The 24,204-nt window shown below is 47.7% G+C and overlaps 1 protein-coding gene across 1 annotated transcript; it reads right to left on the minus strand.

The window, feature by feature from the left end:
- Positions 1-534: 534 nt before the first annotated feature.
- LOC111842858 (uncharacterized) lies at positions 535-22,339 on the minus strand. The gene is made up of 12 exons (XM_072715837.1): positions 14,003-22,339; positions 13,717-13,831; positions 13,234-13,536; positions 12,935-13,098; positions 12,020-12,235; positions 9,067-11,897; positions 8,520-8,612; positions 8,366-8,436; positions 8,170-8,274; positions 2,255-2,454; positions 947-1,105; positions 535-816 (listed from the first exon to the last, which is right to left on the minus strand). The coding sequence occupies exons 1-6, from the start codon at positions 14,375-14,377 to the stop codon at positions 11,541-11,543; spliced, it is 1,530 nt and encodes a 509-aa protein (XP_072571938.1). The 5' UTR covers positions 14,378-22,339; the 3' UTR covers positions 535-816; positions 947-1,105; positions 2,255-2,454; positions 8,170-8,274; positions 8,366-8,436; positions 8,520-8,612; positions 9,067-11,540.
- Positions 22,340-24,204: the final 1,865 nt, after the last annotated feature.

Consider the following 24,204-nt stretch of genomic DNA (forward strand, 5'->3'; position numbering starts at 1 on the left):
TGCATTTTGCCTGCCTTACCTCCCACATAGCAAAATTGGTATGGCCCGGATCTGGCCCACACTATGCACTTACACCCGGCCCACATACCGCAATGAATGACGGCCCCTTGGTGGCCCAGATCTGGTTTACCAGAGGTGGCCCACACATGGGCCAGCACAAAGACAGATGCAGACAAGTTGTTGGCCCTGTTCTGGCCCAGATTTGGTTTTCCAGAGGTGGCCCACACATGGGCCAGCACAAAGCCAGTTGCAGACATGCTGGTGGCCCAGATCTATTTTGCCAGAGGTGGCCCACACATGGGCCAGCACAAAGCCAGATTCAGACATGCTGGTGGCCCTGTTCTGGCCCAGAACAGTTTCAGCTCGGGCACCAAATGTCAGCCTATGTGTACCTTAATCAAGTCATGTAATAACATGCCATATTTGGCAAATTAAAAATGCCTCAACAAAGGTGATTCAGTTATACAAATATTTATTTTGAATTGAATAACTTATTATAATTAACAATATATAAAATAATACATTACATGGAAATCAATCAACATCAAATTCAAAAAACATTTAACTGTAAACTGAAACATTAACAATGCAAACACAGTTCAAACACTGAAATTTGAAAAGAAAAAAAAAACAATTAAGTCAAATTTAACATTGGAAAAACACACTGGAGCACAGTTTCACTTTCACAGATCCTTTTTCATTCTTTTACTTCGCCCGCCATTCCTATCAGGTGCATCAGGTACAGCCATTTGGTTATCTTCATCTCAACTTCTTGGTCTGTGGCATTGGAAGTGAGACGATTACGTCGCACAGCCGCTGAAACACACAAATGCAACTTTTCAAAAATTGGATATAGGCAAAAATGGCCTGCAGTATAAATCCAGCCATAGAAAATACAGTGAAAATGAGTGTATGAGGGATTCAGTAAGTCTCAAGACAAACTTACCAATCACAACATCTTTAATTTGAAGGTGCTGGAAGCCAATCTTCCCATTATGCCCTTCATGTTGACATTATTTGCAAGACTGTGAGTTAAGGTTGCACTCATGACTCTTTTCACACACTCCTTTACGTTGGCCCCACCTTTAAGAGCGAGTGCGTTTATCTGTGAATAAATATTTCTTTGTTAGTTGATCAGCAGTACAACATACACTAACTCTTTCAAATGTATGAAATTTTCAGCCAAAAAACTGAACTGGACTGATAGTCTAAGCAGTATGAGACCTATGCAATAGAAGCACAACATTTTTCATTTCTAAAGTAAAAAAAGGACCTGAGTGTTCCCATAGTTTCAACTACTTTCATAGTATGTATCTGTGGTGGCTGTCAAACCAGCTGTTAGATTATCTGTGTATTTATGTCCCAGCAACATTTAAAACATATAATCAAGAACAGGGGGTAATTTTCGTACGTTGCTTAAATCATCCGAGATCTGACACTTCATCTTGGATGAGTTAATGTCAGAGAAACTCATCTGGTACAGAGCATGTGAGTGGAGCGGTGAGAATTTCCACTCCTCGCTCACGAGGCAGTTGGCTCCACCCGCTCCTTCGCTCTAATTCGCACTAAGCCGCTCCGCTCACATGCTCTGATTTGGTATAAGTCGTTTTTTCAAACGCACTTGTGTAGTAGATTAGTCTAGCTGGATCTAATCGTCCGAGATCATTCTGTGCCTGAGCTGCTTGAAAAGTACATATATATCAAATCTAGAAAACATGATTGGCGTGTCTCTCACTGGCTTCTACAAAATGACAAAAAAGAAACGGCACGTTTTTTTCAAAAGCTAAGCCAGGAACTTTTATCTCGAGTTATGACAAATTCAAAGAATTAATTTGTACCAAAGGAAACAACAAAAGCAGGTCAAACCAGAAAAGATGGCTGGCAAAAAGTGGCTGACAAAATAGATACCGAAGTAGATTTTAAGTACTTATTTGCAGTGTTACATTTAATTTTAATTTAATTTCTCATAATTCCTGATCAACCATGAACACAAACTTAAAAATTTTGATGATGGAGTTGAGCCAGTGCACCTTGAGACAGAATTATGGCTCGATATTTTCAATAATGGCGACAAGCATTGTCATTATTTAAAATATCGAGCAATAATTTTGTAATTTACTGTAAGACGATTTATTTTAGACGATTTTATACACACACACACACAATTACTAAACGAGTAATCCACATATGAAAAACACCCCCCAGGGCTAGCACTAGAAAACCATGACTCCTGAAGTTGAATTGACATTCTTACCAGTTGGTTTTTGAGGTCAGGACTATTTCTGAGCCTCTCTTCTAAATTTTCTACTGACTGGCGATCAGCTAATGGCAGCAGATTTGGTTCAACACCCATGTCTTCTTCAACTACAGATTTTAATCCCTGGACAGTTGCGAAAATAATTTTCATTTGGTCCATCATCATTTCTTGATTTGTGAGAATATTTCTCAGGAGTGCTAGGAAGAAAAAAGGTTGTGTGGAAAAGTAATTAAACATCGGATCTTACAATAATGGAATCATTCAACATCCTGTGATGACTATGAATACAATAAAATATCACAAGTATGAAGACTGGTTTGTGGTCTCCCTAACAGTTCATGTGGCTCAGAGGAAACAGTCTCCCTCTGGCTGAGGCTGGGGGAGGCGCGGTCTCTCTGGCGGAAGCTAGGGGAGGCCCGCTCCCTCTGGTGGAAGCTAGTGGAGACACGGTCCTTCTGGCTGAGGCTGGGGGAGGTACGGTCCCTCTGGCGGAAGCTGGTGGAGGCACGGTCCTTCTGGCTGAGGCTGGGGGAGGCGCGGCCCTTCTGGTGGAAGCTAGTGGAGGCACGGTCCTTCTGGCTGAGGCTGGGGGAGGCGCAGTCCCTCTGGCGGAAGCTGGGGGAGGCGCGGTCCCTCTGGTGGAAGCTGGGGGATGCACTGTCCCTCTGGCTGAGACTGGGGGAGGCACGGTCCCTCTGGCTGAAAGTGGGGGGGGCGTGGTCCCTCTGGCGGAAGCTGGTGGAGGCCCGGTCCGTCTGGCGGAAGCTGGGGGAGGCACGGTCCCTCTGGCTGAGACTGGGGGAGGCACGGTCCCTCTGGCTGAAACTGGGGGGGGCGCGGTCCCTCTGGCGGAAGCTGGTGGAGGCGCGGTCCCTCTGGCTGAGACTGAGGGAGGCACGGACCGTCTGGCTGAGACTGGGGGGAGGCACGGTCCCTCTGGCGGAAGCTGGGGGAGGCACGGTCCTTCTGGCTGAGGCTGGGGGAGGCACGGTCCCTCTGGCTGAGGCTGGGGGAGGTACAGTCCCTCTGGCGGAAGCTGGTGGAGGCACGGTCCTTCTGGCTGAGGCTGGGGGAGGCGCGGTCCCTCTGGCGGAAGCTGGGGGAGGCGCGGTCCCTCTGGTGGAAGCTGGGGGAGGCCCGGTCCGTCTGGCGGAAGCTGGGGGAGGCACGGTCCCTCTGGCTGAGACTGGGGGAGGCACGGTCCCTCTGTCTGAGGCTGGGGGAGGCACAGTCCCTCTGGCTGAAACTGGGGGGGGCGTGGTCCCTCTGGCGGAAGCTGGTGGAGGCGCGGTCCCTCTGTCTGAGGCTGGGGGAGGCACAGTCCCTCTGGCGGAAGCTGGGGGAGGCACGGTCCTTCTGGCTGAGGCTGGGGGAGGTGCGGTCCCTCTGGCTGAGGCTGGGGGAGGCACGGTCCCTCTGGCTGAGGCTGGGGGAGGTACAGTCCCTCTGGCGGAAGCTGGTGGAGGCACGGTCCTTCTGGCTGAGGCTGGGGGAGGCGCGGTCCCTCTGGCGGAAGCTGGGGGAGGCACTGTCACTCTGGCTGAGACTGGGGGAGGCACGGTCCCTCTGGCTGAGACTGGGGGGGGCGTGGTCCCTCTGGCGGAAGCTGGTGGAGGCACGGTCCCTCTGGCGGAAGCTGGGGGAGGCACGGTTCCTCTGGCTGAGACTGGGGGGAGGCACGGTTCCTCTGGTGGAAGCTGGGGGAGGCACGGTCCTTCTGGCTGAGGCTGGGGGAGGCGCGGTCCCTCTGTCTGAGGCTGGGGGAGGCACAGTCCCTCTGGTGGAAGCTGGGGGAGGCACGGTCCTTCTGGCTGAGGCTGGGGGAGGCGCGGCCCCTCTGGCTGAAACTGGGGGGGGCGCGGTCCCTCTGGCGGAAGCTGGTGGAGGCACGGTCCCTCTGGCGGAAGCTGGTGGAGGCGCGGTCCCTCTGGCTGAGACTGAGGGAGGCACGGACCGTCTGGTGGAAGCTGGGGGAGGCACGGTCCCTCTGGCTGAGACTGGGGGGAGGCACGGTCCCTCTGGTGGAAGCTGGGGGAGGCACAGTCCTTCTGGCTGAGGCTGGGGGAGGCGCGGTCACTCTGTCTGAGGCTGGGGGAGGCACAGTCCCTCTGGTGGAAGCTGGGGGAGGCACGGTCCTTCTGAGTCCCTCTGGCGGAAGCTGGGGGAGGCGCGGTCCCTCTGGTGGAAGCTGAGGGAGGCACTGTCACTCTGGCTGAGACTGGGGGAGGCACGGTCCCTCTGGCTGAAACTGGGGGGGGCGTGGTCCCTCTGGCGGAAGCTGGTGGAGGCCCGGTCCCTCTGGCGGAAGCTGGGGGAGGCACGGTCCCTCTGGCTGAGACTGGGGGAGGCGCAGTCCCTCTGGCGTAAGCTGGTGGAGGCACGGTCCTTCTGGCTGAGGCTGGGGGAGGCGCGGTCCCTCTGGCGGAAGCTGGGGGAGGCGCGGTCCCTCTGGCGGAAGCTGGGGGGGGCGCGGTCCCTCTGGCGGAAGCTGGTGGAGGCGCGGTCCCTCTGGCTGAGACTGGGGGAGGCGCGGTCCCTCTGGCGGAAGCTGGTGGAGGCGCGGTCCCTCTGGCTGAGACTGAGGGAGGCACGGACCGTCTGGCTGAGACTGGGGGGAGGCACGGTCCCTCTGATGGAAGCTGGGGGAGGCACGGTCCTTCTGGCTGAGGCTGGGGGAGGCGCGGTCACTCTGTCTGAGGCTGGGGGAGGCACAGTCCCTCTGGTGGAAGCTGGGGGAGGCACGGTCCTTCTGAGTCCCTCTGGCGGAAGCTGGGGGAGGCGCGGTCCCTCTGGTGGAAGCTGGGGGAGGCACTGTCACTCTGGCTGAGACTGGGGGAGGCACGGTCCCTCTGGCTGAAACTGGGGGGGGGCGTGGTCCCTCTGGCGGAAGCTGGTGGAGGCCCGGTCCCTCTGGCGGAAGCTGGGGGAGGCACGGTCCCTCTGGCTGAGACTGGGGGGAGGCATGGTTCCTCTGGTGGAAGCTGGGGGAGGCACGGTCCTTCTGGCTGAGGCTGGGGGAGGCGCGGTCCCTCTGTCTGAGGCTGGGGGAGGCACAGTCCCTCTGGTGGAAGCTGGGGGAGGCACGGTCCTTCTGGCTGAGGCTGGGGGATGCGCGGTCCCTCTGGCTGAGGCTGGGGGAGGCACGGCCCCTCTGGCTGAGGCTGGGGGAGGTACGGTCCCTCTGGCGGAAGCTGGTGGAGGCACGGTCCTTCTGGCTGAGGCTGGGGGAGGCGCGGTCCCTCTGGCGGAAGCTGGGGGAGGCGCGGTCCCTCTGGTGGAAGCTGGGGGAGGCGCGGTCCCTCTGGCTGAGACTGGGGGAGGCACGGTCCCTCTGGCTGAAACTGGGGGGGGCGTGGTCCCTCTGGTGGAAGCTGGTGGAGGCCCGGTCCCTCTGGCGGAAGCTGGGGGAGGCACGGTCCCTCTGGCTGAGATTGGGGGAGGCAGGGTCCCTCTGGCTGAAACTGGGGGGGGCGCGGTCCCTCTGGCGGAAGCTGGTGGAGGCGCGGTCCCTCTGGCTGAGACTGGGGGAGGCACGGCCCCTCTGGTGGAAGCTGGGGGAGGCACGGTCCTTCTGGCTGAGGCTGGGGGAGGTGCGGTCCCTCTGTCTGAGGCTGGGGGAGGCACAGTCCCTCTGGTGGAAGCTGGGGGAGGCACGGTCCTTCTCGCTGAGGCTGGGGGAGGTGCGGACCCTCTGGCTGAGGCTGGGGGAGGCACGGTCCCTCTGGTGGAAGCTGTGGGAGGCACGGTCCTTCTGGCTGAGGCTGGGGGAGGTGCGGTCCCTCTGGCTGAGGCTGGGGGAGGCACGGCCCCTCTGGCGGAAGCTGGGGGAGGCGCGGTCCCTCTGGTGGAAGCTGGGGGAGGCGCGGTCCCTCTGGCTGAGACTGGGGGAGGCACGGTCCCTCTGGCTGAAACTGGGGGGGGCGTGGTCCCTCTGGTGGAAGCTGGTGGAGGCCCGGTCCCTCTGGCGGAAGCTGGGGGAGGCACGGTCCCTCTGGCTGAGATTGGGGGAGGCAGGGTCCCTCTGGCTGAAACTGGGGGGGGCGCGGTCCCTCTGGCGGAAGCTGGTGGAGGCGCGGTCCCTCTGGCTGAGACTGGGGGAGGCACGGCCCCTCTGGTGGAAGCTGGGGGAGGCACGGTCCTTCTGGCTGAGGCTGGGGGAGGTGCGGTCCCTCTGTCTGAGGCTGGGGGAGGCACAGTCCCTCTGGTGGAAGCTGGGGGAGGCACGGTCCTTCTCGCTGAGGCTGGGGGAGGTGCGGACCCTCTGGCTGAGGCTGGGGGAGGCACGGTCCCTCTGGTGGAAGCTGTGGGAGGCACGGTCCTTCTGGCTGAGGCTGGGGGAGGTGCGGTCCCTCTGGCTGAGGCTGGGGGAGGCACGGCCCCTCTGGCTGAGGCTGGGGGAGGCGCAGTCCCTCTGGCGGAAGCTGGGGGAGGCGCGGTCCCTCTGGTGGAAGCTGGGGGAGGCGCGGTCCCTCTGGCTGAGACTGGGGGAGGCACGGTCCCTCTGGCTGAGACTGGGGGAGGCACGGTCCCTCTGGCTGAAACTGGGGGGGGCGTGGTCCCTCTGGTGGAAGCTGGTGGAGGCCCGGTCCCTCTGGCGGAAGCTGGGGGAGGCACGGTCCTTCTGGCTGAGGCTGGGGGATGCGCGGTCACTCTGTCTGAGGCTGGGGGAGGCACAGTCCCTCTGGTGGAAGCTGGGGGAGGCACGGTCCTTCTGAGTCCCTCTGGCGGAAGCTGGGGGAGGCGCGGTCCCTCTGGTGGAAGCTGGGGGAGGCACTGTCACTCTGGCTGAGACTGGGGGAGGCATGGTCCCTCTGGCTGAAACTGGGGGGGGGGCGTGGTCCCTCTGGCGGAAGCTGGTGGAGGCCCGGTCCCTCTGGCGGAAGCTGGGGGAGGCACGGTCCCTCTGGCTGAAACTGGGGGGAGGCATGGTTCCTCTGGTGGAAGCTGGGGGAGGCACGGTCCTTCTGGCTGAGGCTGGGGGAGGCGCGGTCCCTCTGTCTGAGGCTGGGGGAGGCACAGTCCCTCTGGTGGAAGCTGGGGGAGGCACGGTCCTTCTGGCTGAGGCTGGGGGAGGTGCGGTCCCTCTGGCTGAGGCTGGGGGAGGCACGGCCCCTCTGGCTGAGGCTGGGGGAGGTACGGTCCCTCTGGCGGAAGCTGGTGGAGGCACGGTCCTTCTGGCTGGGGGAGGCGCAGTCCCTCTGGCGGAAGCTGGGGGAGGCGCGGTCCCTCTGGTGGAAGCTGGGGGAGGCGCGGTCCCTCTGGCTGAGACTGGGGGAGGCACGGTCCCTCTGGCTGAAACTGGGGGGGGCGTGGTCCCTCTGGTGGAAGCTGGTGGAGGCCCGGTCCCTCTGGCGGAAGCTGGGGGAGGCACGGTCCCTCTGGCTGAGATTGGGGGAGGCAGGGTCCCTCTGGCTGAAACTGGGGGGGGCGCGGTCCCTCTGGCGGAAGCTGGTGGAGGCGCGGTCCCTCTGGCTGAGACACGGTCCCTCTGGTGGAAGCTGGGGGAGGCACGGTCCTTCTGGCTGAGGCTGGGGGAGGTGCGGTCCCTCTGTCTGAGGCTGGGGGAGGCACAGTCCCTCTGGTGGAAGCTGGGGGAGGCACGGTCCTTCTCGCTGAGGCTGGGGGAGGTGCGGACCCTCTGGCTGAGGCTGGGGGAGGTGCGGTCCCTCTGGCTGAGGCTGGGGGAGGCACGGTCTCTCTGGTCCATCTTAGGAGTATGGTGCACTCTGCAATTAAGTTTGATGATTAGCATCAGATTTTATTTGTTTTGTATTTTGTATTGAATTCCTTTGTTGGTGTTTTTCTAAGTGGAATAATTTCTTCAGAAAACAAGAATAAAAGATCAATGCAATACATTTTTTTTCAGATAAAATTAATAACTTATCAAATTCAAATTAATAGTAAGGGTTTACCGTGGTTTTCCTGTTGGTAACACAGCTTTCTTTCTAGTGTTATTCTCTATGGGAACAAGGCCCAATGAATAAAGAATTTTTGGAGCACTAGGCAGTTCAGCTAGTCTGCAATGACATAGCAAACCAAATACTGGATCAACACTTTGCATACCAGTAGCAGACAATTAAACCCAAATAACCAATTCAAACTTCTTACTTCTTCCGTGGTTTAGGTTTTGAAAAGACACGTGGCATCTCAGCTTCATCTTCACCAGGGAAGTGAATGTTCTTAGGTATAATTAAATACTTAATGTTATTAAAATTTTAAATGCACATAAATACAGGCATATAAAAAATATAACATAACTTACATTCTTCTCCTTTTGGGTTTAATTCCCCAGCTGTCCCAAGGTCTGTGTGTTCAACAGCTTCTGGAAGCTTTAGCCTCGCCTCATTGTAATCATCTACAAAAAAAAACAAGTACTTAATGGTTAATAAAAAAAAATAATGAAGCGTCGATTAAAAAATATTGGTGTCGACAAATTATTAACGTCGAAGTCCACTAGACGCGGCAGCTCTAAACAGAGCCAAATGTGAGCAGCACCATTACTCAGTTGGTACATTTAAATTAGACAAAGTACAAAATATTCTCCTGCTTTGACATTGAAGTCATCCACCGGCTGCGACCAGTATGATGTATTGAAATACCATTGAGTGGTATCAGTGCAAAGTATCGGCCTGATACCCGATAATGGTATCGGTTCAACCCTAGCTCAAACACAACTGGATACATTGCAATGTGACTCATACATTCTTTCCACAGAAATACTGTATTTTCATGTGATTCTTTTTACTTATGCCTATATACACATTCGCCAAAGACTAGTCTAAACATAGAATCCACACAATTGTACTTACTTGATGTGAATATAACTCGGACCCTATATGGTTTCCATCCTGCTCCAGGGTTCTCCTGGCTTTTTGTTGCTTTTACAACATCCACTTTGTTTGGTGGCCACATGCATTGATCTCCATTTATCCACTTCGATGGCACCACTTCCACTTCATTTGTCTTATCAAAAATAACAATGTGATACCTTGCCTGTATAAAATATGAAGACTTTTCACCTTACTGCAATTTATCTATAAAGAACTGGAGAGCACAGGAGCAATATGAGAAGACACTAAAACACTGTATCTGGTGCCAAAAGGTGCTACTACACTCTCAACAAGAGCAATAATTTATACACAACAGAACAATGCCATTCAAATTGGAGGGTGGGGGTGAGGGTTTGTCAATTCAGAAATTCCTGTACAGACATTCATTTGAATGTATCAGGGGCACAACAACAAAGTCATCATAGTATGGCAATCTGACGTACTTTTGAACACTTTCCTCCATCTGAAAGTACTTCACATTCTTAGACAGGTTAGAAACTTTGTATATTCCTAACTCTCTGGAATCAACTGGATATACAAAGAATGGTTCCTTGCATCTGTATTCTTTGCCTGCAATGTATTCTATTCCTCCATCAATAAAAAAGTTTTCTACCAAAATTACTTCATTCCCAATTTTAATGCATGAATCTCTCCTTGAAGGTTTGACAATTATACCATCCATGGACAACACTTTGAATTGGTGTACGTCTCCACTAATGGATTGTGGCACTGGCCCATCTTCATGTTCCAATCTATATGCTTTATCTGTCTGGGAACAAGTATCAGGACTAGAGTCGACACCATCCTTTTCAGACAACCTGCGGATCACTTGAGTCAGGGCATTGCATGCCCCCCTAACTATTTTTTTAAGTTGCCCCAAGAAATTTTCATATGGAAAACCTGAAATGAGATCCAGATTGCCATGCAATTTGACATCCTCGCTAAGGTGCACAAGACCATGTATATTGTAAACTAAAAATTCTTGTCCATAAAGACAGCCAAAGTGTTCAACAAATGAAACTATTAAAGAGTTTGAAAAGTCATTCATTCTAAAACAGTATTCAGAACTCACTAAAATGTACACACCAACAGACAAAAGCATAAATTTGTCATAATCCTTCAGTACAACAGGACCAGTATACAACAAAAACTGACATAGTTCAGTTGCCTTCCATCTGTTTCTCTCAGCCAGTGTATGTGGCCTTCTAGCAAATTCTGATGGAATATAATCATTTAAAGCAAGTAGTCTTGCTGAAACCAAAGAAGCCTGGCTAGATGACATACGACAACACAATGGGCCAGGAGGACCCAACCACAAATCAAGTAGACGCCTCATTACCCCCAAGCAAACCAAGTGCATGTAATCATGAGGGAAGGTGGCAACCATGTCAATATCAAGGTTGGAGAAAGGTGAGCGTTCATGGTGGTGGTCCTCATCAGTGGCTTGTCGATGTAGGGCAGTAGTTCTGATGCACCGCTATTTTGGCCATTTTACATTTATATGTTCGCTCTGGGACACCGTATTCTATACGCAGGTTTAGAGCGGATGGCTTTTTTTTTTCCTTTAGTTTGCTCTCGCCAACCCGAAAGGTGAGCATGTTAATGGTCGCTCTCTTTTCATATTAGAATGACAGAGCTAAAATTGCCCACCCATCCAGTTGAATATATTCTGGTTAATGTGAGGTTCGGATGCAGACCGTTTGGTTTGGGGTATTTTGATGTTTTGGTACTGAATTATAATTTGTAACTTTGGGTTGTTAATTGTCGTAATGAAGGCTATGTGCGGCAAAGGGGTTATTATCATTTTAGTTAGTAAAATGTTACGATGTCATTAAATGTACTGTATTTGTTATTGTCTTACTTTTATTTTTGAAGTGGGAATTGTACATTTTGTTAATTTTGAGTTTGCTCTCGCTACCCCGAAAGCACGGAGCGGCAACAGCGGAGAGAGAGGGAGCGAAGCTGTGTCCTCATTGTAATAAATCGCGTCAGTCCCGACCTACAATCCCGAACCTGCGTGGCTGGTGTTTTGTTCCTGCCCAACGCCCCTCGACCTAACACATACAAACACAACGCAGAGCATTGAGGCGCGGACCGGCAGGGTTCCTACAGGTTTCTTCAAGTTGAATTTAAGTCTTTTTAAGACCTTTTTAAGACCATGTATATAAAAACTTAATACCTACATCATGGCCTATTTCATAGACCTACCGGCAAAGAAAAACAAAATTCTTGAATTTGCCGTCATTTATTTCTCAAATAACTGAAAATGTGAATGGATGAACCACAGACAACAAGCCAAATAGAGGTGTGAAAAAAATCAAAGAAAGAGTTTGACTAACACTGTTAAGTTGTTTTTTTTAACATGTTAAGTTAGCTAGATACCATGCCTAGAAACAATGAAAATCTACTTAACAATAGCATTCAACAATAAATAAAATTAAGATCAGAAACAGTCAACTCCTTAGCTCTGCACTCTTGGCAGCGATCTCCTTATCAAGGACAGCCAGTTCCGCCAACTTCTCCTTATGGCCTCTCCGCAGGAGGTTGGACCTGGAGATCAGGTCAGCCATCTTGCTCCCTGCCTTCACTTCAGCCTCCTCGGCCAGCTTGTCCGCATTCCTAGCGAGACCCTCAGATATCTCTTGCACCCATCTCCTCTTCACTTTTAACTCCTGAAGACAGTCCTCTGCCTCCTTCCTCTTAAGAGCCTGGTCTTTTGCCTCCCTTCTCTTTCTCTCCGTTTCAAGATGGAGACGATATCTGGTTCTACCTTTAGCTACACTCTCCAGTAGCGGTTTACTGAGTGGAACCTGGGTATAGGGTTGGGAAAAGAGAACCAGAGTGAGTGACAAACTCAAGAAACCAACTATGTTGATTCTATTAACTTTTAAGTCAACAGCATATTACTAGTTAAGGCAGAGGTCATATTTACCTGGGTAACACCTCCATGTTGTATGATGTAATCACACACCAGCCTCTGTGTGACCACAGTGTCCTCCTGCATGTTGTCTGACTCCACCTCTTTGTTGATCGAGAATCCACGTTCAACCGTAGCTTGGCCGTGGGAAAGGAGGAGCAGCTTCTTGCAGAAGGCCCATAGCTCTGGATAAGGCTCCATGGCACTGCTCAGGAAGATGTCCAGCCTCTTCTGCATGGGAGAAAAGGAGAGGAAGTCCTCACTCCGGCTCTCCAAGGACAAGAGACTGTCAAACTGTTGCAGTATGACATCCCCTATGGCAAAACAGAAAATAGAAAAAACATTGATAAATCATTAGGCACTGGCAGCCAGTCAGATTGAGGACAAATTCATGTGTAGCCTATATTTGCCTCTCTTATTCCTACCCGCAGAAGTATCAGTTAGCTGTTTGTCCTGGAGAAACCTCTGAACCAGCCCTTTCATGTGATCCCTGCATCTTTCTGGGTCTCTGTACATTACTGACGGATCCAGGCACACCATCTGCCTAACAGTCAGATACTTGAGGGGGCTCTTGTCCTGCACTTTCCTGATGATGTTACACAGTCCCTGCATGCACTCTCTCTTGAACTCTAGCACCCTAAGCTCTGCATCTTTGGTGCTCTAGAAAGAGAAATTAGCAATGAATATAGAACATGTCTTCAATGACCTGGTTTAGCCTAACCATTTGTATCTTTTTAAACCATCACGCTACCTTAAGGACTGACTCTGCACCTAGACCAATGCTGATGTCTTTTGGGCTGAAAAAATTGTCTGATTATGATGCACAATGTATCCACTATTTTTTACACATACTAACCACAAACCCCATATTGTCAAAACATATCAATTGAGCCCAATCATTGGTGATTATAACATTAAGTAAATTATTACCATCATCAACTCGGTCAGGTCCTTGGGGAGGAATGGAAGCACAGGCTCATCTGTCTGATATTTTTTCAGGAAGGGAGTGAAGGTCCTGGCGAGTGCCGCGTAAAACTGCAATTTGGCCAAGATGAGTGGATCCTTCATGGCTGCTGCAACTGTGTCATAGGATGCTGAGAGACAGATAGACAGACAGACAGACAGACAGGCATTTCAACTTTGCCATATATTTCAAAAAGTATGACAAGGCCACACCATCACCAGGGTCACAGTCACAGACCTATTCACAGCATTTCAGAAGGGCCTACCTGTTCCAGGGTTCGAGAGTGTCTTTGTTTTCACAGCTTCCATGTACAGGAGCAGTGATGGCCAGACTGCCAGGGCTCTCTCCACAACTGGAAGATTTTCTACCCAACGATGGGCACAGAAAGACAGGGGGAACACACTAGACTTGGTTACTTTGATGTAATCCTCTCTCCTGGCGGGCACATTGTGGAACAATGTGTGCATGGCCCTTAGCAACTTGTCCATCTGCCATGCATTGAACCCACACTTGAATGCGTTGTGCAGTGTGTGTAGTCCACAGCTCCCCACACAAATGAGCTGAACACCTGAAGGTTTCATGACAAACTTGATATTAGAAACCAAATTCTCTGTAGAAATGCTTTGTAGAACTCTTGAGATTGTTTGTTCAATGTACAGTGCACTACAAATAAAATGTATTATTATAATTATTTATGGATCACATACACACCCACACACACACAGTAATAGCATTATAAACTCCTCACCTCCATACTGCTCAGCTTGATTTTTCTGGAAAAGGTCGAAGAGTTTCCAATTCACACTGGGCCCATCCATTGAGATGGACACCAAGTCCTTGAGGTTTAGTTTGTCTATACATTCCTGAAAAAAGGGCTACATTTGATTACTCAAGATAAGAGGAATAGATGAGCACATATTATGGGAAGTACCTAATTGGTCATGTAACATTGCTTTTACAGGGCGGTATATGCACAAAAATTCTAGTCTATCAATATAAATTGAGAAACATTTAAGTAGAAAGGTTATGCTTACTTTGAGATGCGACAGCAGGTCTTGTGCAGTGGAATGTCCCATAAACCGGGAACCCAGATATCTGGACTGAATCTGTCCCTCATCCCAGAAACGGACATGCACATCCAGCTGTTTGTTTTTCGTAGTCTCGTTGATGCTCTCATCAAACATTAGAACGAACGGCGATTTGTTAACTTTGGACAACAGTTCCTCTTTGATATGAACAGCTAAACCAAACTTGGCTATGTAAGCCGTTTTGTCGGGACCACAACTAAAGGTGTTAGTGATGTCTGAGTCGGGGAACATGCACTTGAAAAGCTCTGAGATACCCTCATTTCCATTGTAGGACTGGTGTTTGGCGATGGTGTTAAGAGTCCACAACACCTCTGCTTTCATCGTTGGTGTGGACCCAAAAGCTGTGCGTTAGTTGCGGTCGTAGCTGGAGGGGCTGCAGCGCTAGCAGCTGGCTGGTTAAGGTTATCTGCTGCCGCTTCAGCAGGTTGAAACACGCCGGCGATTGAAGGAGTTTGTTCTTTACCTTTGATGGAGTTCTTGTGCTTAGATGACTTGGCATGAGACTCTAACGCCTTCGCGCCCATTGTGCCTAGTTGAATCCTTTTTTTGCATACGGTGCAAAAAGCCTCGAATACACTGTTGTCCACTGGTTTTAACCAATTAGAAAATGAATGTATATCCAGCCACGCTTCGTTAAATTTACATTTCCCCATGACCCCCGCATGAAATGGGTAGCTAGGTACTGTGAAAAAGGCATTAGAAACGTGATTGGCGCGTATTAAAATGTCTGGCGTTGCATTCTAGAATCTTTGGTTCGGTTCGTCTTTTGACTCGGGGCTGCGTTGCGTTCTCAATTATTGGTTCCGCCACTCTGTCTTTAGGCGACGTTATTTAACCAAATAATGGTGGTTGACGAGTTAAACTTTTGAGGAGAAATGCGACACAGAGAAGTTACATACTGCACAAATTTTTAGACCCAGGTATAAAAATTCAAGACTTTTTCAAGTCTTTTTAAGGTATTATTTCCAAATTCATAAATTCAATGCTTTTAAGACTTTTTAAGACCCCGCGGGAACCCTGGACCGGAGGCAGGCGGACCGACGCAACGCAGCGGGAGGGTTACATCTAAAACATTTGTCAGTTCTTCGCCTTGCACTGACCTCAGGGAATGTCATCCGGCTACCTATTCGAACACCACTTTGATGGCACTTGTCGCACCCATGGTATGCAGTATGCGATTTAACAGCTCTGATAAAGGCTCGGGCTGGGGCATCACACACAACAGAGCTGATATTCAAAATGAATGTCTTTCCCTCAAAAACAAATCCACTGCTCAGCATTTTTAATTCATTCACCAGATGCTGAAAATATTCTGACAAAGAATTAGGTTTAGAATTGCCACAAAAAAGGCCAATCACCACTGGGTTCTTACTGTACCCCTGCAACACGCCAAGTATTGGCCAAAACTGAGTACCAGTGCTCTTAAAAAGTGGAAGACCATCAAAATTCAGCTGTAGTTTAAAGTTGTGTCTATCTGGCAGAACAGACCACACATTATCCAGAATCCTACGAAAAGCATTCAATATTCCAAAATAGTGAAATATTCCACCTGCTAAAGTCTCAATTTTGTATGTTGTTTTTGTTCTGAGCAGTGTTCTTCCATCTTTGGGCAGAAAGGGATGGTGAAGTTTCAGGATGGAGAGCAGGGCTGATAAAGCCATCAGGGAAATGTTAAACTCAATGGCCCAGTCTGCAAGAGAAGCCTTTAAATAAGAAATGCTCTCACTGCATGCATCTGTGTGATCCATGTCCATCTCATCAGAATCATCAAACCTATGTTCTGCCTCCATAGTTAGACTAAGTGCACTCTCTTCTTCACTATCAGTGTGCATCGCTTCACACCCACCTGAAACCTCCACATTTCTATCAAAATTCACATTATCCTGTTCATTTTCTAATGATTCCACAAGTTTTTGTACCTTTTTCAGTGCTCGTATTCTCATATTGCTCCGCTCATTGTAAGCCCAGTTCCCTTCCATGTCACTTACACCGCTGTTCTGCTTCAAGTGACAAATCTAAACACAGCCCTTCAAGAAAAATTTTGATTAATTATAATAATGCAATAATTGAGTAATAATGATTCACTTTACAGTTGCCATATTTTATTAAAAATATATCTATACCTAGCCAGATATACAGTACATTAGCAGCTAGTTGGGAATGCGCGTCAACTGCTACTAAGCGAGTGGGAAAAGGGCGCACCGTTGCCAACACTTCAGTAAGTAAAGTTGCTATTGGCTGCAAGCTAAAAGTCCCTATTTGACGTAATCGCCTAATGTGAATAAATGATGGCGCAAGCGCGATTCATTGGATGCGCAGGAGTAGTGATGGGGGAGTTCGGCTCAGTTAACTGATTCGATTCTTTCGAACTGTCCGTTGTAATGAATCGATTCTAAAACCGATTCTATGATTCACTTTTTTTCGTCGTTTTTTTGCGCCTGACCATATGACTCAACGAATCATGGGATCGGATAATAAATCTTTCTCAAGGTTACGTTATTTGACTGAAAGATAGCGCTGGTGTTCAACAAAAATGTTCAGCTTGACTATTCACAATTAAAAAATCGATTCGTTCGATTCACTAAAAAACAGAGTTAAAAAACGATTCTTTCGCGAAATGGCCATTACTGCGCAGGGAGTGACTGCTGCGCTAGGACTGTCTGCCTGTGAGTGCTTTGTCAGGGGAGATATCCACTGCAGCACCCGCTGCTCCTTGAGAACAGTAATAACGATACGCGCTTTAATTCATGTCAGAGTCTCCCAAAGTATCCAATAACACCAGAAAAAGTCGCTAGGATTGTGGCTAGGAAAAAGTTGCTAAGTACAGTATATCGACAAAGTGGCTGCGCTGGTAGAGTTAGCCCAATACGTACGATGCCAAGTAGCAAACATGATAGACACTTGGAAATCCTGACGTCAGCAGCGGCAATTTTCTCCACTGTCACCTGTGCGCGAGGATCGCAGGGGCTATGGCGCTACTCCCAGAAATCGGCGACTTCATTGGCTTAGAGGAGGTAAGTCCCAGTGATTCTTTGATATGACGTGGGTAAACCCCCCCTCTTCCAACAAGCCTGACACTGCGAGAAGCCATCTCGAGGCTCATTTCTCCTCTCTTCCTGACGATGCATCATTGCTGAAGAATGGTCACATTCTCCACATTTATGAATCCTCAGGAAGCAGTCGAACCCAGACCATCAGGGTGCTACAGTCTCGGTTTCCCGCCACAGATTTTCCAGGTGTACTTGATTCTCGGATTAAAAGTCTAGTGTTAAAGACTTTGAACAAATTCAGGTGTCTTAAATCTAATCCCAAGGAATTACTAACATTTACTACAATCTGCAGTGAGGCGTTTAATGTTAGTGTTCTCACAGCAGATATCCCTGAACCTGAAGTCCAAGTCACTCATGGCATTGCTGCAGATGATGTCGAAGCAGTTGAAGGAATTCCTCCTCCCATGCCCGTCACCAATACTCCTGCTCCTGCAGTCACCACCCCAGTAGAGCCCATGCCATCGACCTCGGGTTCACAAACACGTTATTCTTCAGAAGTGCTAACCCCTAGGAAACATCAGATGAGACAAAGACTGCAGTTTGTGTCTGCATCAAAGGCTGAGTTGGCAAAAAAGAATGCATCAAAAATAAGTGATCTGAAAGGCCAAACTGAAGTGTCCAAAACATGTTATTAATCAAGCACTAAAGCGGAAAAATGAACAGCTGATGGCAAAGGACACAAAGATAAAAGTTTTGCAAGCAAAGTTAGCTGGGCATGAGTTGGCAAAAGAACTTGCAGCTACCAAAGCTAAACTTGCACAACTGAAGCAAGCCCATTCAAAGCTGAAAACGTACAATTCTGGGAAAAAAAAGAAGGCAAAAGCAGGTGTATCCCTACGTCAGCACAGAATAGTTCAGAGGAAACTTGAGGCTGAAAAAGAAGACTTGCAAGTTCAGTTGCAGGAGGAGATAGAAAAGCCCAGTGAAGTGATACTTTGTAAAAAGGATGGGAAGACTTTCAACTCTAACTACCGCAGATGTGTTTATTCTTGTCTGGTAAACCAGGTACCTGTTGAGGCAGCAGGCCATCTGATTCAGAGCATTGTTGAGGAAATGACTGGTCAGAAACTAGATTCAGTTGCAGATCCTAGTACTGTAAGCCAGTGTGCTTATGAATTGGGCATACTTGCTGATAACCAAGTGGCAGAATCTCTTGAACTTGAGGACAATGTGGAATATTGCCTGGGATGCGACATCACTGGATGCCAAGCATGTCAATGAAATTCACATTAACTGTTCTGGGGTTAATGGTGGCTCCCCTAGAAGTCTGGTGCTGCAGGTGGAGATCCTGGCAGGAGGCACCACAGCTGATTATGTGCAACATATCTGTCAAACACTTAAAGATATTACCACTACCTATGCAGAGTTCAAACAAATTGACCATGTACATTTTCACCAAAGTGTCATTAACAAACTCAAAAGCACATTAAGTGATCGTTTGAATGTGAATCACTGTGTTAGGGTCAAGCTCGAGGAGGCTCTAGATTGTGTATTGCTTGAACTGAAATGCAACGTGCACCCACTTGACGGGCTGGCATCTGAAGCTAGAAAGTATCTCAAGTCCCTTGACAAGGAGTCTAATTTCCATGGATCTGTTCTGGGTCGGGAAACTGCTGCAGTGAATGTCATTTATGGACTCTCAAAAATGCACTACAAAAATGGCACTGGTGATCCTAAAGGCTTCAAACACTTTATGAAAACAAATGACATCAAGAGTAGTATGATGACTAGATATGTTGGAAACCGAATGCATGTGCTGTTTCATCTGGGAGGTACATTTTACTTTCTAAGGGAGAAGTTGCTGTCCTATTTACAGAAATCATGCAACTGTCAGACTGGGTTCAGAACTTCATTATTGAAGGACCTTTCAAGCCCGTATCTTCAAATGCAGCTGAAAGCTCTAGGCTTAGTAGGGAAACTTTTGACAGGCCCATGGATGGTAGTGCTGTACTCCAATAAGGAAGTCCTGTCAAACCCTGAAGCTGTTCCTCTGTTAAAATCTTGTGTTGAAAAACTAAAGGCATTGTCTGGAAATCCAGCCTCTGTGTTACAAGCAAAGGAGGACTGTTTTGGTAGACCACTGAATGCAGAGGATGAAGTCCTTTCTTCACTGCAAGGTGCTGTCAGTGAGACTGATGCAGATCAGTTCTGTGCTGCAATGGATGCTTTGTTGCAGGGATGTGTCAGAGTTCTAGAGAGGCAGCTTGCGGATTACATCACTGGAGACCTGTCCTGTCCTACCCCTCAGATGCTTCAAATTACTAAGGCGGCGCCTGTACACAATATTGAAAGTGAGCGAATCCTTGGTCTTACAGACAGTCAATACAGGAGATCCCCTAATGCCACCATTGGATTTATAGATGCTAAAGTAAAGGGCAAGAAAAACAAGACATTGCCTTGGCTTAAAAGTAAACCCCTAGAAGAACAAGAGCGTCTGATTTCTTATGCTATCTGTCGGGCCCGAAAATACCAAGCAATTAGGAAGGAGCGAGAGGCACAGAACACGTTGGATTACCAAAAAAGACTGAAAGAGAAGATCCAGAAAAAGAACAAATCTTTTCGGAGAAAAGTGGAGAGGAAAATTGAGGATGCTATGGCCAACATGCCAGAAGATTTTGAATCTGAATTGTTACGCTTTTTAGAAAAGTCAGATAACATGAGTAAGTCCAGATGTCAGTCTGTGGTTCAGATGCTACAAGACCCAGAGAGTTTGGTGGGAAAATACTAGTGTTGTAGTCAAGACCGCCTAAACCGAGACCAAGACATTGCCGAGACCGGAGGGTATCAAGACCAAGACACTGCCGAGACTTGAGGGTACCAAGACCAAGACCAAGTCCAAGACCAAGACCAAGACACACTAAGGCGAGACCAAGACCAAGACTGGTCGAGACCAAGACCAAGACCGAAAACAGACTAGGGCTAGAATCGACATCACATTACCCAGATCAACTGTAGAGAAAAAAGGCATTGCTGTAAAGTGTCATTACTCGTTAAATCAAATTCATGTTATCTTTTCAATTATATTGTCCTTATGTCCATATGTCTCTCATTTAAAATCTCCCAGATTTGTCATAGTTACGAGACCTGATAGAAAATAATATTCTCAGCAATCCTCTCCTATAACCATTTTATCAGACCTCGTCAAGGGAAAGAGATGGGATGTACCAGAAAGATGTTCATATTGAGTCTCTTATACCAGGGACAGAGGCCTCGGGTAAGCTATGAATACAGCTATGTAATGATCCTTTGCTTTGAATTGAAGAGAATGAGCCTCCAGATTGACTTGCACCTCCAAGACCGTGCTTTCTAATCAATGTAAAATACCTAATTTATTTGAATTATAACTATGCTATACACTTCGCGGACATTTTTTTGCCGATGTATGATACGATGTGTATGATGTGTGTGGACTGTGAAGCACTGGCAGTGTCCGTGGAGAAAATGTATAAAATGTAACGTTTTTGAAATGGATGCATCTGACTGATTGCATTTGAATTGAGGCGCGTAATAAATAATGATACTGTTCTGTGAGGATGTGCAGTTTTCTCTTTTTTTCCCCATCCCATCGAGACCGCTATGTCCGAGACCAAGACAAGACCGAGACCAAATAGAGTCGAGACCAAGACAAGACCGAGACCAAATAGAGTCGAGACCAAGACAAGACCGAGACCACAAAAAATTGGTCTCGAGACCGGTCTCGAGACCAAGACCGGTCTCGAGAACTACAACACTAGAAAATACATATATCACATTTGGGACATGGGGGATGAAGGGGATGTGCAATACTGTGGGAAGATCCTGGAACTTAAAGTTTCAAAGAAGAAACCTGCCAAGCTGAGGATCGCTTACTGGTTGCCCGAGGAAATGGAAGAGGACTCTGCTGATTCATCATTGAAAATTTCACAAGCACTGACAGATTACCTTCTTGGGGAACTTACTTTTTCAACAGTTTAAATAAACTGTTACGTCCTGCGACGTCCGGCCCGTTCCAGCCCCGTGTGTGCCACACCCACCTCGTTACCTCCTGTGATTGCCTAGTGTTTCCACCTGTGTGGCGATGCCGCTCGCCAGTCGTGTCCCTTGTTTCATGTATTTAAGTCTGCGCCACCGTCTGTTCCGGCAGACGCGGCATAAACGTGTTTATGTTAGTGATGCTCCGATTGATCGGCCACCGATCATGACCGACCCCCAGGCAGGAAATACCTAACCTTTGGATCTGATGTAGTGGGTTCCTCAACTACATCAGACGTTCATAATAATAACAGCAAAAAACACTTGCCATAGTTTTGTCCTTTGTGGCAGTAGCCAGTTTTGGTGTAACAAGTTTTACATTTTGTTGCCAATTATAAAATCAGTGTAAGAGGCTAAATCCCATTAACCTGATCTGATGTGTGTTGGTCTGCCTGACCCCACTTTGTTTGGTATAATTTTAAGTTACTCTGCCTTATTTGGGAAAGATGGCCTACAGTAGCCTTAAGTTCTCATTTTCTAAAATAAACACTTGGCGGTTCTTCAAGATCTTGACTGTAGCCTATTTCTACAGTTTTTTTCCAATATAGTCAATTTACAGTTAGTTTCATTTCCACAAATGGTGCAAACTCTGCTAGATTAAAGATAAGATTCCCATTCCCCTTCCATTCTGTGATCGGCAGGAATCGGCAATCGGCAGATCATGATCTTGGTGATCGGTAATCGGTGATCGGCCCCAAAAATGCTGATCGGAGCATCTCTAGTTTATGTCTTTGTGTGTTCCGAATACACCTCGCTTTGATCTGTACTCCTGACTGGCTTCCCCGTCTGTCCGCCCGGAACGCACCCAGATCGTGACATAAATCAGGTTAAATATGTTTTTCCTTTGCAGTTTTGTTTTATTCGGGTTTCAAAGTTGGTGGTGACCTTTGACCTTGACCTAATTTTCTAAAGGTCAGCATGGGTCAATCTTGGCGGGACGGGTGACATTCTGTGTGGGACCTCACTGTTGACGTCTCCTGAAAATTTCAACCAATTATCTTTAGTAATGACTAAAATATGGCAACTTTCCTACAACAAACAAGACAGCTAAACAAAATTTTATCACAGATTTTTCCTTTGTTCCCATTAAAATAAAGGGGCATTAATTAGGGTTGTTAAATTTAAATTTCTCTGGACTGGCTGGGTGGATTTTGACAAATGAGGTGTCATTTTGTTCGTGTGCTCATGCTCTATCCAGTAGACATATTAAAAATGACATTTAAGCATTTTGAAAAAAATGTCCAAGTACCTAAACATGATGTTTGCTTTATTCTCGCTTTACGGACGAAGCGGGGAAAGATGCAACAGCCTAGTTACAGCTAAAATACTAAATTATTTCTTAGTGAAAGGTATTCTGTACAAATTAAAGAAATACATTTGTAAGCTCACCTTGACTTGCCTCTTCACTTGAAATGGCATCGCTCGAAACGCTTATCGGTTATTCCTCTTCGCAACAAAATGTAGCTAGAGCCAATGAGATCGTAGTAAACGGAGTCACATGTTGACGGATGGCCAAAACCAACCAATAAATCTTGTCCTTTACACTTGATTGGTTGGAAGGCAGGCATCAGTGGGCAAGCCTTCATAAGTGAGAGATTTAATTTCTCAACACACAAACCTTGTGCTGTAACTCCATATTATACAGCAATCTGTTTTAACCATAAAGGCCTAGGGTATAAAATGGACGTTTTGGCTACTTTTGTTTTTACCCTTTAATTTCACCTTAACAAATGGTGTTACATGCAGGTGTTTGGTATAATTTTTTCAGCACAACCTCAGCTATGTCAATACAGTATATAATCCTTTACATTTAGAGAAAAAAAAACATTTTTTTTTATAAAAACTATAATTTCCGAGTAGTAAAATGTGTATTTGTCATTGTAATGTAACCACCAAAACGTTTCACAATTCACCCAAAAGTGACTCATATGCTGCCATAACCATGACAAATGCTGTCACCCAACAACACTACTGGGGCACTCAATGTTCAATGGGCTAAGAAACACTAACAACTTTCAGCGTTGCAAATTGCATATATAAAGTGTGGCTGTATCCTCCAGTTTGGCACGAATTATGTTCATGTTGCATTGTAAAAATCAAATAAACAAGAACTACTTTTGTGTGTAAAAATTGTAATACCAACCAATTCTGAAATGCTGCAATTCTCCATTCTTCATCATGCCTAACAGATGGAGAAAGTTTGTTACAATTGAGTATAGTAAATCTACAGTAAAACTATACTGAGTGTTTTACTGTAATAGAAACCAAGGAGCCATGTTTTACTGTAATGTATAAATACATGATAAATAAATGAATCTCAAATGCAACAGTGTAATTCAGTGGACTTTATTTTTTTTGTCCACACAGTGCAATATCTACTGTATTACCCCCACCCCCAATAAAAAAATAAATAAAATAAAAATACGATCAATTACACCAACAAAAAATACAAGTCCTGTCTATCAATGGCTCAGAACGTGTGAACTGTTGGACTGGTCTAATCCATTCTGTCCTCAGCATTTGGCTATACATTTTCGTCAACATCACATCGGATATGTTGTCCTCTGTCATACACCTAGGAAAGAATCTCTTAGAGTGTCTTATCCAGCCCTGGATGTCCTCTGCAGTTATGTCCATATACCCAGCCACCATTGCCTCTAGTAATGACATATGGTCATGTGGGCGGTGGTCACACACTTTCCATCTCCATGCAGAAAAAAAATCCTCAATTAGGTTGAGGAAAGGTGAGTAGGGTGGCAGGAATAATGGCCACCCTACTCCATCCAGTTTACTGCGTCATTTCCGCTGACTAACTAGAGCCAAGCCCAGGCGGCAGGCAAACCGGCATAACCGACCGCCTGCTAGTCGACTAGAGTCGTCACCTAGGGTTCATTTTATTGAGACTGTGTCTGTTCCCCGCGTTTTTAATCATGGAAGCCGATTCCACCGTAGTGTGTGCCATAATAACTTAATAAAAATTACAATGAATCCGTTACTAGAAAACAGCTGTGATGCAGGGCTTAAACTTAAACTTGGACTTATGAATGTAAGATCACTGGCTCCTAAGGCACTATTAATAAATGAAAT

This window comes from Paramormyrops kingsleyae, chromosome 8, assembly GCF_048594095.1.
Source record: "Paramormyrops kingsleyae isolate MSU_618 chromosome 8, PKINGS_0.4, whole genome shotgun sequence".
NCBI classification, from domain to species: Eukaryota; Metazoa; Chordata; class Actinopteri; order Osteoglossiformes; family Mormyridae; genus Paramormyrops; species Paramormyrops kingsleyae.

Coding starts and splice junctions, on each gene's coding strand:
- LOC111842858 (XM_072715837.1), bottom strand. CDS start 14,377: ATGAAAGCAGAGGTGTTGTGGACTCTTAACACCATCGCCAAACACCAG. Junction 13,832..14,002: donor ACCTGCTGTCGCATCTCAAA/GTAAGCATAACC, acceptor CCCTTTTTTCAG/GAATGTATAGACAAACTAAA. Junction 13,099..13,233: donor ACTCTCGAACCCTGGAACAG/GTAGGCCCTTCT, acceptor TCTGTCTCTCAG/CATCCTATGACACAGTTGCA.